This window comes from Pleurodeles waltl, chromosome 1_2 (genome assembly GCF_031143425.1).
Source record: "Pleurodeles waltl isolate 20211129_DDA chromosome 1_2, aPleWal1.hap1.20221129, whole genome shotgun sequence".
Lineage (NCBI taxonomy): Eukaryota > Metazoa > Chordata > Amphibia > Caudata > Salamandridae > Pleurodeles > Pleurodeles waltl.
This window is the reverse complement of record NC_090437.1, coordinates 207,701,231-207,716,901: the sequence shown is the minus strand read 5'-3', so window position 1 is coordinate 207,716,901 and position 15,671 is coordinate 207,701,231. Positions and strand designations below refer to the sequence as shown.

The 15,671-nt window shown below is 43.2% G+C and overlaps 1 protein-coding gene across 1 annotated transcript in view; it reads right to left on the bottom strand.

Annotated features, from left to right (window-relative positions):
• LOC138299520 (complexin-1) overlaps window positions 1-15,671 on the bottom strand; it is a 516,319-nt gene that overhangs the window by 181,255 nt on the left and 319,393 nt on the right. Inside the window, exon 3 of the mRNA XM_069237809.1 lies at window positions 3,317-3,492. Coding sequence (XP_069093910.1) covers window positions 3,317-3,492 — 176 coding nt within the window. The remainder of the gene's footprint in view (window positions 1-3,316; window positions 3,493-15,671) is intronic.

Genomic DNA, 15,671 nt, shown 5'->3' with positions numbered 1-15,671 from the left:
AGCTTGCAACCAGCCCGTGGAGTAGTATGCGTAGAGTTGTCCAGCTCTGTATTGCAATGAGTGATTCGCTCATTTAGTTTTTGTTTCTTCTTTGCATTCTGGGACTTGTAGTTTTATTTTTATAACATGATACAAGCTGTAAATACAAAGCAGAAACATGACTATATGAACTACACACATTTGAGTCTTGAGCTGCGTGTGTGTATTTATAAAACTAACCTCGAGGAGCGGTTACAGTTCATTATGCTGTACAATGGCCATTATTTTATACCTAATATTTCAGTTTAAGACTGATCGAGGATCATTAATATCATGTGAAGTGGCTCTAATCAAGTGTTCAAAAAATCATGGGCATTTTGTTTGACTTCTTAGACTGCAGTAAAGCAACATTGATCTAGTAAGCACAGATTCTTTGGAGTACAATTATTCATTCATTGTCCGGTGGGCAATGCCGCCTGTACCAACTGCGAAGTAAATATGTTTTGGACCTGGGAGAAGTTTGTGTTTTGAAAAATATTCCAGAAGGCCTACTAGTCCTTTAGTTAGGTTTTAGGGTGGATATGGGTTTTAGGGTGGTAAGGGGCTTTTAGGTTTTAGGATGGGTATGGGTTTTTGGGTGGTAAGGGGATTTAGGTTTTAGGGTGGGTATGGGTGTTTGAGCGGTAAGGACATTTTTAGTTTTTAGTGTGGGTATCGGTTTTTCGGTTTTAGGGAGGTAAGGGAATTTTTAGGTTTTAGGGTTGTTTTATATATATATATATATATACATATATATATATATACATACATATATATATAATGTATATCTATATAGTTATCGTTATATATATATATAGTTATATATATAGTTACGTATAGTTATATATTATAGTTAGGTCCTGAATTTCCAGGCACAAAATCAAAGAAATGCAGAGGTTATAGTTATGGTCATCTCAAGTAACTATAACTCGTGCCCTAAGGTAACTATAAATCATGCCCCGGTCATGCAAAGTTTTCTCATCAATAATTTTATTGCAAATGTTGCAGTAATTACATCAATGATGCCATAGAAGGTGTCAACAATGATGTAATATGTGGAATAACTAGCTGTGAATGGTGAAGGCTCATGTTATAGTTAACTTAGGGCGCACGTTATTGTTACTTGAGTTAACATTAACTATAACTGTTGAATTTTCTATGGTTTTGTTTGAGAAAATTAAAAACCTAACTATAACGTCCCTGTTAACTTTGTTTATTTCAGTTCATTTCTATGTTTTTTCTAGCATGCACTCACATAAATATAACCAGCACCACACGGGCCTTTGGCCATGCGTGATCGGGGTTGGCCACTGGCACTGGCCTATGGCCAGGCCCAGTTGTCAACCCTCCTACATGCACTCAAATGCAAGATGCAAATCGGATCGGGCAAAAACAGGCCCCTGTATGTGTCCAGTGTGGTCAGCATACAGGTATCCTGACCTCTTATGTGTTTTTGCACTCTTCTTTTCCCACCCCACAATCCCCCCCCACAGCCGATGTGACAAACAAACTGGTAGCCGCAACTTTTCTGTCAGGTTGCGGCAAGTCAATCCGGGCTTTGCTTTTCCTCCGGATCTGAATCCAGATTTGCGAATCTGAATCTGGGGAGGATCCATAGCCCTATATATCTATATTCTTTTAAACTCTAATATCTCAGAAACTTCTGAACGGATTTACACCAAATCACAGAAAGCTTGGTTTCTAGACCACGCTAGCTTTCTACGAAATTTGGAGTAATTCCGTTCATTGGTTCGTGCTGTAGTCGTGTTCAAAAATTTCAAAAACCTCATTGATATAGAATTGGGAGAAAGTGTATTGGGACCCCCATTTTCTCAGCCCCTGCTTTACAGATCACGCCAAAACTTTCAAGACAAATTGACCAAAGTATAGGTTTTGAAAATGTTTTGAAGATTGAATGGTGGCAAAGTTATTGGCTAAACAAAAAATGTTCCATCTACGGAAAAATCTCCTAACTATAACTACCTAACAGCGACTGCCACTAGGTAATATATATATATACAATAGGGGTATATATGGAAATATTCCTTTTCTTTCGCTCTTTTACTTTGCAGCGAAAAAACTTGCTGGTGATGGGATGATTGTCCCCCCTTTCTCCTCTCTCCCCCTCTTCCTTTCTCTCTTCTTTCTACTCTCTTCTTTCTTCCTTCTTCTTTCCTCTATTTCCTTCCTCCCCTTTTTCCTCTTTTTTTCCTCCTTGTTTCCAATTTCTGAGACATGGAAAAACTTTAGAGAAAATATCTATAATCCCAAAAAAAAAAGGTTGGATTTTTTGTATGCAAAAAAAAGACAAGGTCAATAGTTTAATGCTAATATTTTTTTCAGGTTTTAATATCTGTAAAATGTATGCTTTGTTTTATCACTGTGGTATGTGGGATAGAAGTTTTTTATTGGATTTGTTATAGGAGTAAATGTATAGAATGACAAAAAGGTGTGTATAACTACATTTCCCAGAATGCCGCATCATGGCAGACAATAGGAAAAAGTATACATTGAGTGGTAAATGGATCACTCATTCACCGTGATCAAGACCTTTGGTGGTTGAAACGCGTTTGTGAAGTTTGGGTTTCTTTTCTCTTTTGGAAGAATAATTTCTTCAAACACAAGGGCCCGTATTTATACTTTTTTAGTGCCGCATTTGCATCATTTTTTGACGCAAAAGCGGCGCAAACGTACAAAATACAATTGTATTTTGTACGTTTGCACCACTTTTGCGTCAAAAAATGATGCAAATGCGGCACTATAAAAAGTATAAATATGGGCCAAGGTTTCCTGTGTGTGCCATGTTTGACCTTGTGTCATTTGGTGGAGAAAGTAATTACAGGGGTGGCCCGTCCCTGACACGAGCACTGACTTAATGGAGCGCGCTTTGATTGGGGCCATTAGGAAAAAATAATATATATATATATATATATATATATATATATATATATATATATATATATATATATATATATATATATATATATATATATGGGATACACTTACCACACTTTTTGTTTTGACCACGCATATGCCTTTACCAACCATGCCTTTACCATGACATTTTTGTGCAAAAGGCATGAGTGGTAAAGGCATATGCATGGTAAAAACCTTTGTTGTAAATATATGCGTGGTAATAATCATGTGTTGTAGTAACTGCGTTGTGAAGGCATGCACGGTAAATGCATGAGTGTTTCCATCATACATCCCTATATCCGATGAGGTGAAAAGATGTGCCTTATTTTTCAATAAACCAACTGAGTTAGAAAGATGGGCTGCATCTTATCTTTACACGTACCTTATCCCGGATACCTTGCCGCATGGATTCTCGCTCGGCCTCCATCTTGGCATATTTTGCTTTCCTTTCCTCCTCTTGCTGTCGAAGGGCTTCTTGCTGCTCCTCCATCTTCTTCTGGGCATCGGGATCTTTCTCTTCATCTCCTCCAAGCATCTTCCCCATATCTTTGGTAGCACCTAAAGCAAAGAAGAGCAAGCATTAACAAAATGCATTATCAGTCTATCCAGGGTGCTGCTCACCATTAATCCTCATTTGCTCTCATGGCCTATGAAATGATTGGTTCTACTGTGAGTTTGGTTAGGTCGCAGAAAATAGGTGAAATCTGTTTTAAATTCAATTAACATGGAGCTGGAAAACTTGGCACCATATCTGCTTCTGGAATATTCGATTAATCATCTTTCCAATTATTTATCAGCTAGTTAATTTGCAAATGCTTGTCGATGAAGGATCATTATTGGTTTGGATCTGGAAACATCTGTGTGAAAGGTGTTAAGTCAAATATCTGTTCGGTTTTTCCATGGGTCAATTTTCTCCTTCAAGCAAACCTTTTCAAATCAAACATCTTGATCTTTTCTCACGAGAAATCGCGTTTTACTAGTAGGTGACATTTTTGTAAGATCAATGGCATTTATTAAATAAACATGGTGTCCCATGTTCATTGGTCAGATCTGAGGATTATATTAAACAGGATCTTGTTATCACTACATTCGGTCATTGTACGTATAAAAAAATATATTGCCTGTTTATTAACAGAAGTGAACTATAACTCTGAAATGATATTTATATATATATGTATATACATACATACACACACAAATATATATCTCAGTGCTCAGCATTGCGATAAAACTACATACATAATGTTTTCTAATTCCTCCGGCAGGTGTTTATTTAAGAAATCACTAAAAGATGGTAGAGCACAGGAAAAGCAGAAGAGGACAGATATCATCACACAGGAGATTATCAACTCGAAATCATGACTCTAGTATCGGGAAAAAAGCATTATACCAATAAGGTACTTTGGACATGGTGCAAAGCCTGCAAATCAAAAAACCATAGGCGTTGCAACCTCAAATACACAAATTTCAATATTTCAAAGGAAGGATGCAAGTTGGATAAGTCTTTCCAGCTTGAAAAGTGCCTCAATGACTCTTTCCAAATGTAAAGAGTAGGGAGTATGATAGGGACACACTTTTCATGTTGTGAGTCACACTTTGTATTTGTGAACTCTTTGCAACTTTAATTGAGCTCACAAACCACTGACAAGTTATCAACACATGTCTTAGGGTAGTAACCCATGCACAAATTAGCAGCTGTCCTCGTGGGTCAGTTTTCTCCCTGTGAACAGTAGTGGCTGCTTAAGAGAGTATAGGCAGGGGCCCAGGGAACCAATGCACGTTCTTCTTGTACCATTCCGTGCATGCAGGTTTTGTTAAGCAGCTCCTGGGCTTTACATGGACTGAAATGGCCTTAGAAAAGGGTCCATATGAGTGAATGCTAATGCATGTACGGCTATCATCTATATCTTATAGGGCTCATCATTTGATTCACAGAATTTTACAAGGGGGAGGGGGTTGTCACAAAATGTTTAATTTATTCAGTTTTGCAATTTTATATAGTTTGGACATGGCCCAAAGACATCAGAGCTCTTTACAACACACAGAACACAGGGTTAGAGTGGGTTACATTAATAGTTTAACTTGGACACTTACATCAGTGTTTGTATACGGTGTTACCACAAGAGACAGTTACAAAAAAGGGACAAACGACATGAACAGTTAAACGAAGGCAGATCAGGGTGCCTGGGAGGAAGTAAATAGGTCCGGCCAAGGGTGAAATAACCAAGATGGCTGTCACATTAGAGGAGTTTGAGGTCCTTTTTGAAGGTTGCTGGGCAGGTTGTTAGAAGGAGTGAGGGAGGCAGAGAGTTCCAGATTTTAGTGGCGCTGCCAGAGAAGGACTGATTCATTCATCATTCTTGCCTGATGGTGGGGGGGCCCAGGGGTAGGGATTAGGCATTTCTGGAACCACTATTTGTTCTGGAGATTTTCAGTTTCTCGTTGACATTGGGGGGTAAGGAGGAGTGTTGCTCTCTGGGTGATGCAAGTGATTTTGGATTGGGCACACGCTTCTATGGGGAGCTATTGCAGGGTTAGCAGGGCAGGGGAAATGTGGTCAAATTTCTTGAGACCTAAGACGAAGCGTGCTGCAGCATGTAGTGTTGCTCTCAGTGGGTTTAGGGGAACTTCAGGAATGCCTGAGAGAAGGACAATTTCATAGTCTAGTCTAGAGAGAACGAGAGACTACACCACTTTTTTGAGGTCTCATTCGAGAATCAGATGTCTGATGCCCCAAATCTGCCTAAGATGGTGTTGCGCACTGTTGGTCATGGCTGCTATGTGGCGGTGAATATTAATACTGATTGATACTGATTGAATAATTGATATTACTATAGTGCTGGTTCCTCTCATGCCTAAATACCTTAGGTACCACATACCCTGAAATTTGCCTTTGACGTTTTGTCAGACCAAACTTGGCAATGCCTTCGGAGGAACATGTGCAGTAAATATCTGTAAAATGCCGAATGTGCTGTGGAAAATATTGAATCCAAATGTAATTCCTCATTTACGAAGAGGAGAATTGAAGTATGCATTATTTACTCCACCTCTCAAATACAACATCCAAGAGCACTGGTTTGACAGTGTATTTTTCTGAATGCCAGGACCTGATATTTTGGCACATAATTCCAGTGCCTGGGTTTTGCTTATTTAACACTTTTTTCCATTCCTGATTACAATGTTTCAGAAAAAATGTAACCTCTGGAGACTGATGCAAAAATAAAACGTTTCATAGGAACTGTAAAACTGAAGTGTGCCAATGTCAATACTTTTTGCACTCTAAACACTCTCCCATCTGTAACATTACCTGAGGTATGCCTTCGATACAGATTTCATGAAAACGACTGGTGAAATGTTTTTTTTTTTTAAATATGTATATCGCTCCACAAAATTATACCTTTTACCAGAAGAAACAAACTGACACTAGATGGAACTAATGTTGCATATTTCAAAAACCAGTTACTGCAAAGCATTTTCCAAATGTCAGTCAGTGGAGTCATGCAGGCCCCTGCTGCCTGATTCTTCAGAAGCCCATCACCCTTCAGAGGGCCCCCTTTCAGTCCAAGCTAATGAATATCTGTGATTTGGTAGAATCACATTCTTCATATTCTGCTGAGGGCCCCATCATTTTGTGTTATGCTACTGAGTCAGCATGAGCATGAAGCAATCTCTTACAAGTGGCCTACCTGTGGTCTATCTCACTGCAAGCCTAAGCTGTAAAGCCTTCCAAACCACTGTCACAATATCATACTGCTGGTTCCTCTTGTCAGACAGATAGAAGACAGAAAACTGCCGAACACTGATTATGAATTATCCAGAGTTGTTGTAACTGCTTAAGATAAGGCTGACTCAGCGTTGAAAGGATGGGCATGGGGTGGAACATGGGCGGAAAAGAGAAAACAGAAGTGGTGCAGAAGAGGTATGAGCAGTGCTGTGATGCAAGATGATGCATCCCCCTCCGACACCACAGATATATGATAAGAAGCTTTAAAGTCTCCAATATCTTTTGTAGTGTTGGGGTCCCCTTGAGGGTTGGGCCCCTCTGTGCCACAGCTGCTGAAGGGGATTGAGTTATTCCCTTGGACATGAAAAGGTGTATGACACTGAAATAATGAAGGACTCACCAAACAGGAAGTCGTTTTCTCAGAACAAGAAGGAAGGTGGGCTACTAAAAGACACAGGCCCTCATTATGAGTTTGGCGGGTGGCCTCTCAAACTGCCAAGTGACCGCCTGTGCGGCCAAACACCGCTGGCCCTATTTGGAGTTCACTGCAGGGCCGGTGGGTGGAAACAGCGTTTCCACCCACTGGCCGTGCCGTGAACAGGGCCTTAACATTGCAGCCGGCTCATAATCGAGCTGGCGGAAATATGGCCTTGTGGCAGGTGCGGCAGCACCTGTCGTGCATTCCACTGCCTGTAATTCGGGCAGTGGAATGTGCAACGGAGCTGTGCAAGTGGTCCTTTACAGCAATCAATACTTGCTGTGCAAATACACAGGCTGGGGGCGACTCACACTGATTTTCAGTCTGAGCAGCGTTGTTCCAGTGTTAATTGGCCCATTCACGGTCATGAAGAGCCCAAAATCTTGATTTAAGAGACCACTGAGACACACCAAGGATTCACTGCCTAAGGGACACCACTTGGGTGTCAGGAACTCACTTAAGAAAGGCCCATGAGCTGTATGGAAACCTTTGATGTCCTTGAGGCCAAAATCAGGAGGCCAGCAAACTAGCTCTTTGAGTCCATTTGGAGTCCTGGGTGCAAAATGTGTTGAAGGTCCAGCTCTTCCTTCCCCAAGCAAGAGGGCATCTGGCAGCAGGTCAGCACAGCAGGGCAGCAGTTCTTTTAGAGCATCAGTCTAGCAGAGTGGCAGTCCTTGTAGCAGCACAGCGGTTCTTCTTCCTAGCAGAGTATCCACAGGTCCAGAAGTGTACTGAAGTGATGTTGTCATAGGTCCTTCTTTTATACACTGGCACCCTGCTTCTGGAAGGTAGAAGGAAATTCTGGACATTGGCTTTGAAGTGCATGATATTTTCTGTCTTCCCTGTCCTGGATCCAAGTTGGCTGAAGTGACAATACAGGGTTGTTAAGCCCTTTGTGTGAAGGCAGGGCACAAGCTATTCAGGTGTAAGTTGGGATGTGCTCAGCTCCGCCCGCACTCAGGCACATCTAATCCTTCTACTGTGTGACTGTTTGGGGGGAATTCACAAAGTCTGACAGTTACACCCAGTCACAAGAACCAGGCCAGTCTATAGGCATAAAAGTGCTAACGGCAGGAAAATGACAACTTTTGAAAATGGGGCATTTTTTAAAATTGTAATAAAAAACCAAGCTTCATCACTAAATAGGGCTTTTCGCCCAAATTCCAAAGACACCAAACATTAAATGGTCAGCGTTTCCCATTTGAAAATTACACTTATATAATGTAATAAGGCAACATCGGTGTTATCCTATTGGAGAGATAGGCTTTGCAGTACTGAAAAACAAATTTAAGAGTTTTTCACTACCAGGACATGTGAAACTCAAAAGTGCATGTCTTACTTTTTAAATACACTGCACTCTGCCCTTGGGGCTGTCCAGGGCCTGTGTTGGAACTGGCCTCTCTGCAGGGTCACTCCCAACCTTTTTGCCTTCCTTCTCTTCTTTTTCTGACCTCATTTTTGCTGGCTTTAGGACTCTGCGCTCTTTACCACTGCTAACCAGTGCTAAATTGCATATGGTCTCTCCCTTCAAACATGGTAGCATTGACTCATACCCAGTAGGCATATTTAATGTACTTGTAAGTCCCTAGTAAAGTGCACTACATGTGCCCATGGCCTGTAAATCAAATCTACTAGTGGGCCTGCAGCACTGATTGTGCCTCCCCACATAAGTAGCCCCCTAATTGCTTCTCCGGCCTGCCATTGCAAGGCATGTGGGTGCAGATTCACTGTCACTTCGACTTGGCATTTAAAAGTACTTGCCAAGACTTAAACTCCCCTTTTTCTACATATGTAACCCCTAAGGTAGGCCATTGGTAACCCATAGGGCAGGGTGGTATGTAGGTAAAAGGCAGGATATATACCTATGTGTTTTATATGTCCTGGTAGTGGAAAAACTCCTAAATTCGTTTTCCACTACTGTGAGGCCTGCTCCTTTCACAGGCTAGCATTAGGGCTACCCTCATATACTGTTTGAGTGCTAGAGTCTGATCAGAAAGGGGTAAACAGGTCATGTTTAGTATGGCCAGAATGGTGATAGAATATCCTGCTTATTGGTGAGGTTGGATTCTATATTACTATTTTAGAAATGCCACTTTTAGAAAGTGAGCATTTCTCTCCACTCAAAATCCAACTGTGCCTTACAGCCTGTCTACAATCCTTGTCTGGGCTGGGCTGGTTGACAGCTACCTTGTGTATTCTACCCAGACAACAACAAACACAGGACACTCAGACACATCTGCATTCCTCTGCACACTGAATGGGAAGCATGGAGGGCCTGACACTTACATTTCAAAGGCTAGTGGCCAGCCCCCACACAATGGACTGTCAAACCCCCTACTGGGATTCTGGCAGATAGACATGCACTGAAAGGGGACCTTGTGCACTTCAAAACCACTCTTTGAAGTCTCCCCCACTTCAAAGGCATTTTGGGGTATATAAACTGGGTCTCTGACCCCACCAAATCAGACACTTGTAGACCATGACCTGCAATCTGTGAAGAGGAACTGCCTGGCTGCCCGAAGGACTCACCTGGAGTGCTTTGCTTTAAAGGACTGCTGCCTGGCTGTTTCCCTCCTGCCCTGTTGGCCTCTGACTTTGCTGAGAAGAGCTTGGATTGAGCTTGCCTCCTGTTTTCCAAAGTCTCAGGGCCAAAAAGAATTCATCTCTTCCAGGAAATTCCTTGTGAACCGAAAATCAATGCACAGCTTGCAGGAAACGATGCACAGCTTGCAGGAAACTATGCACAGCCTGCTTTGCGATGAGAAAATCGATGCACAGCTGAACCAGAACGACGCAGCCCGCCTTCCCGAGTGAAGATTGACGCAGCGCCTGTGTTGCAACTGGAAATTCAATGCACCGCCCTACCGGATTGATGCACAGCCGAGCCGGAACGATGCAGCTCGACTTCCTGAGTGCCTGCCGTGCAATAGAAAATTTGACACAAATGCCTACCGAATCGATGCAACACCTGTGACATCATCCCGCATGCCCAGAATTTCCACACATCGTCCCTGGGCATCAAAAGACAGGCACATCACAGTGAGGACCCAAGACTGCGTGCCAAAAATCGATGCAAAGCCCTTTGAAGCGTGGAGAGAAATGACGCATCGTCTGGGCTAAGTAGGGAAATCCGACGTACACCTTATTTTTCCATGCATCTCCTCATCTGCGGTCTCCGTGCGTGTAATTTTGAAGCAAACCAGGTACTTTGTGCACACAAGAGACAACTGTTGATTTTTAAGATCTAAGACTCTTTTTAATCTTGCAAAAGTGATATTTCAACTTGAGCTTATTAAACCTTTATCGTTTTGACTTTAATTTAACCAGATAAATATCTTATATTTTTCTAAACCTACATGGTCTATTTTTGTGGTGTTTTCGCTTTGTTACTGTATGGTTTATTGCACCAATACTTTACAAATTGCCTTCTAAGTTAAGCCTGACTGCTCAGTGGCAAGCTACCAGAGGGTGAGCACAGGATAATTTGAATTGTGTGTGACTTACCCTGACTAGGATGGTGGTCCCTATTTAGACAAAGGTGAATACATCTGCCAACTAGAGACCCCATTTCTAACAGTCTGCCTCAAGTTAGGCTTATTGGCATTAAAAAGGAACCGTTAAGGCTAGCAAAAGGTTTATTTAGCCAAGTCAAAATTGAAGTTTAAACTGAAAATACTGGCTGTGTAATGGCAGGCCCTGGCATGTCTCAAGGACAGCGTAAGTGGGTGGAACAATCAGTGCTGCATACACACTAGTCACATTTAATTTACAGGCCCTGGGCAGATTTAGTACCACTTTACTAGGAACTTACAAATAAATTAAAAGTGCCACTTGTGTATAAGTTAATGATACCATGTTTTGGGGACTGAGCACAAGCAGTTTAGCACTGGGTAGCAAGGGTAAAGTGTACATAGTCCTAAGGCCAACAAAAATAAGATCAGCAAATGTGGAGTAGGTGTGGCAAAACATTTGGGGAAAGACAAGCCTAAATCTGACAGGTCAAACAAATGTCAGTCTAGAAAAGTGTACTCACTATGCCACTGTGAGAAAGTAGCCTCTTTCTAGCCTTGTTACCCCCACTTTTGGCCTGTTTGTGAGTGTATGTCAGGGTGTTTTCACTGTCTCACTGGGATCCTGCTAGCCAGGGCCCAGTGCTCATAGTGAAAACCCTATGTTTTCAGTATGTTTGTTATGTGTCACTGGGACCCTGCTAGTCAGGACCCAGTGCTCATAAGTTTGTGGCCTATATGTATGTGTTCCCTGTGTGGTGCCTAACTGTCTCACTGAGGCTCTGCTAACCAGAACCTCAGTGGTTATGCTCTCTCTGTACAAATTGTCACTAACAGGCTAGTGACCAATTTTACCAATTTATATTGGCTTACTGGAACACCCTTATAATTCCCTAGTATATGGTACTGAGGTACCCAGGGTATTGGGGTTCCAGGAGATCCCTATGGGCTGCAGCATTTCTTTTGCCACCCATAGGGAGCTCTGACAATTCTTACACAGGCCTGCCACTGCAGCCTGAGTGAAATAACGCACACGTTATTTCACAGCCATTTTACACTGCACTTAAGTAACTTATGTCACCTATATGTCTAACCTTTACCTGGTAACGGTTGGGTGCTAAGTTACTTAGTGTGAGGACACCCTGGCACTAGCCAAGGTGCCCCCACATTGTTCAGGGCCAATTCCCCGGACTTTGTGAGTGCGGGGGCACCATTACACGCGTGCACTACATATAGGTCACTACCTATATGTAGCTTCACAATGGTAACTCCGAATATGGCCATGTAATATGTCTATGATCATGGAATTGCCCCCTCTATACCATCCTGGCATAGTTGGCACAATCCCATGATCCCAGTGGTCTGTAGCACAGACCCTGGTACTGCCAAACTGCCTTTCCCGGGGTTTCACTGCAGCTGCTGCTGCTGCCAACCCCTCAGACAGGCATCTGCCCTCCTGGGGTCCAGCCAGGCCTGGCCCAGGATGGCAGTACAAAGGACTTCCTCTGAGAGAGGGTGTTACACCCTCTCCCTTTGGAAAATGGTGTGAAGGCAGGGGAGGAGTAGCCTCCCCCAGCCTCTGGAAATGCTTTCATGGGCACATTTGGTGCCCATTTCTGCATAAGCCAGTCTACACCGGTTCAGGGACCCCTTAGCCCTGCTCTGGCGCGAAACTGGACAATGGAAAGGGGAGTGACCACTCCCCTGACCTGTACCTCCCCTGGGAGGTGCCCAGAGCTCCTCCAGTGTGCTCCAGACCTCTGCCATCTTGGAAACAGAGGTGCTGCTGGCACACTGGACTGCTCTGAGTGGCCAGTGCCACCAAGTGATGTCAGAGACTCCTTGTGATAGGCTCCTTCAGGTGTTGCTAGCCTATCCTCTCTCCTAGGTAGCCAAACCCTCTTTTCTGGCTATTTAGGGTCTCTGTCTCTTGGGATTCCTGAGATAACGAATGCAAGAGCTCATCCGAGTTCCTCTGCATCTCTCTCTTCACCTTCTGCCAAGGAATCGACTGCTGACCGCGCTGGAACCCTGCAAAACTGCAACATAGTAGCTAAGACGACTACTGCAACTCTGTAACGCTGATCCTGCCGCCTTCTCGACTGTTTTCCTGGTGGTGCATGCTGTGGGGGTAGTCTGCCTCCTCTCTGCACTAGAAGCTCCGAAGAAATCTCCCGTGGGTCGACTGAATCTTCCCCCCTGCAACCGCAGGCACCAAAAAGCTGCATTACCGGTCACTTGGGTCTCCTCTCAGCATGACGAGCGAGGTCCCTCGAATCCAGCAATGCTGTCCAAGTGACTCCCACAGTCCAGTGACTCTTCAGTCCAAGTTTGGTGGAGGTAAGTCCTTGCCTCCCCACGCCAGACTGCATTGCTGGGAACCGCGACTTTTGCAGCTACTCCGGCCCCTGTGCACTTCCGGCGGAAATCCTTTGTGCACAGCCAAGCCTGGGTCCACGGCACTCTAACCTGCATTGCACGACTTTCTAAGTTGGTCTCCGGCGACGTGGGACTCCTTTGTGCGACTTCAGGTGAGCACCGTTTCACACATCCTCGTAGTGCCTGTTTCTGGCACTTCTCCGGGTGCTACCTGCTGCTAAGAGGGCTCCATGTCCCCTCTACCTCTTGGTCCAATTTGCGACCTCCTGGTCCCTCTTGGGCCACAGCAGTGTCCAAAAACGCTAACCACACGATTTGCAGTTAGCAAGGCTTGTTGGCGGTCTTTCAGCGGGAAAACACTTCTGCACGACTCTCCAAGGCGAGAGGGATCCGTCCTCCAAAGGGGAAGTCTCTAGCCCTTTTTGTTCCTGCAGAAACCTTCGCTTCTTCTGTCCAGTAGAAGCTTCTTTGCACCCGCAGCTGGCATTTCCTGGGCATCTGCCCATCTCCGACTTGCTTGTGACTTTTGGACTTGGTCCCCTTGTTCCACAGGTACCCTCGACTGGAAATCCATCGCTGTTGCATTGTTGGTTTGTGTCTTTCCTGCCTTATTCCCCTAACACAACTTCTTTGTCCTTTGGGGAACTTTAGTGCACTTTGCACTCACTTTTCAGGGTCTTGGGGTGGGCTATTTTTCTAACCCTCACTATTTTCTAATAGTCCCAGCGACCCTCTACAAGGTCACATAGGTTTGGGGTCCATTCGTGGTTCGCATTCCACTTTTGGAGTATATGGTTTGTGTTGCCCCTATCCCTATGTGTCCCCATTGCATCCTATTGTAACTATACATTGTTTGCACTGTTTTCTAAGACTATACTGCATATTTCTGGTATTGTGTATATATATCTTGTGTATATTTCCTATCCTCTCACTGAGGGTACACTCTGAGATACTTTGGCATATTGTCATAAAAATAAAGTACCTTTATTTTTAGTATATCTGTGTATTGTGTTTTCTTATGATATTGTGCATATGACACTAAGTGGTACTGTAGGAGCTTCACTCGTCTCCTAGTTCAGCCTAAGCTGCTCTGCTAAGCTACCATTATCTATCAGCCTAAGCTGCTAGACACCCTATACACTAATAAGGGATAACTGGGCCTGGTGCAAGGTGCAAGTACCCCTTGGTACTCACTACAAGCCAGTTCAGCCTCCTACAGCCACAGACCTATAAAACTTATAAGGTGGCTTCAAATCTACCTCACAAGCTTCAGTCTTAGAAAATGGGAGAACATTTTAGAAATCATCTTCATAATATGATTGAGAAAGTTCATATTTTGGCCTGATTTACGATACATCTCAATCTGGAATTAATGTTGGTGTTACTGTCTGCTTCTGAAGCACTGCTTATTAGAATGCTCAAGACCTACAAAAGGCTCCTGCTATTTATTGCACTCCGATTCCCTGCATTATCTTATCACTTTTATTTGCTGAGAACGCTAATAGAGGAGCTGAATACTAACCTCTCAATTTCCCAACTATGTGTCCAAAAGCCCAGCCAATATTACATCTGAACTCAAATTGTTACTCAACAATTGACTTGGTTGGACTTTATGTATTGGTATGTGAAGGTGGACCTCAAGGTTGCAGAGTGGTGAAGCCAAGTGCATTACATTATATTGAGTATGTTTCTGATAAAATGATTAATTCTTATTAAAAATTAAGAAACCAATTATTTATGTTCATTTTTTATGCTCGCTATAGTTCCTCCTTAGGCTTACACTGTACAAATTCTCAACATGAGTGCCGCCTTATTTAGAGTGGCACTGCTGCAGACAGTAAACCTCAATACTATGGGGGGGTAGTACTTACCAGGTGAGATATTACCTCATAATTCTGAGTTCCACGAGTTGAAGTATGGAATATACAGACACCCTTCTTGTTCCACGCTTCAAAACTCCCAATATGCTCTTTTCTTAGCAAAACCGTTGACAGATTTTACCCGACAAAAACAGTGCAATAAAAAGAGCACCAGGGGCCTGACCCTAAAGCGATACAATGGGCAAGCACAGTGCTGAGTGTCTTTATTTTGGTGCTTAAGGCTCCTTTTGTTCATACTGATAACTTGAAATTAGTTATCACATGAACTACAGAGAGATGCAAACTCGGGTAAATTGTTTCCAACTCATACTGTCAGCTTTTCCGGCATTAACTTGAAGCAATTCTGAGGTATATGTTTGAATTTTAGACACCTTAAACACAACAAATCTGGCGCACTGGTCGGGCACATTTCTTCATGAGTTGGCTCCTGTTGTTATTCCGATTTCGGAGCACTCTTGTTTGGCCCAAATTAAGAAAGTCATATAATTAAGAATGACATGCGAAGAGGTTAATGAACGTTCACGTCGAATACTAATTATTGAAATAGCTCTGCCACTGACATTTTCATATTATTCAATATGTTGTGGGGTGGGGTAAATGAGGCATGTGGAACCATCTGTGGTGACGTAATCCATATTGACTACACACAAGGTTGTCGACCACAGAACGCCTGATAACGGTTAGCTTAGTTTCAACCGTCCTCCTACAACCCCACTCCAACATTCCACATCTCTCGCGACATTCGAACGCTCGTTTCTGCTACCACA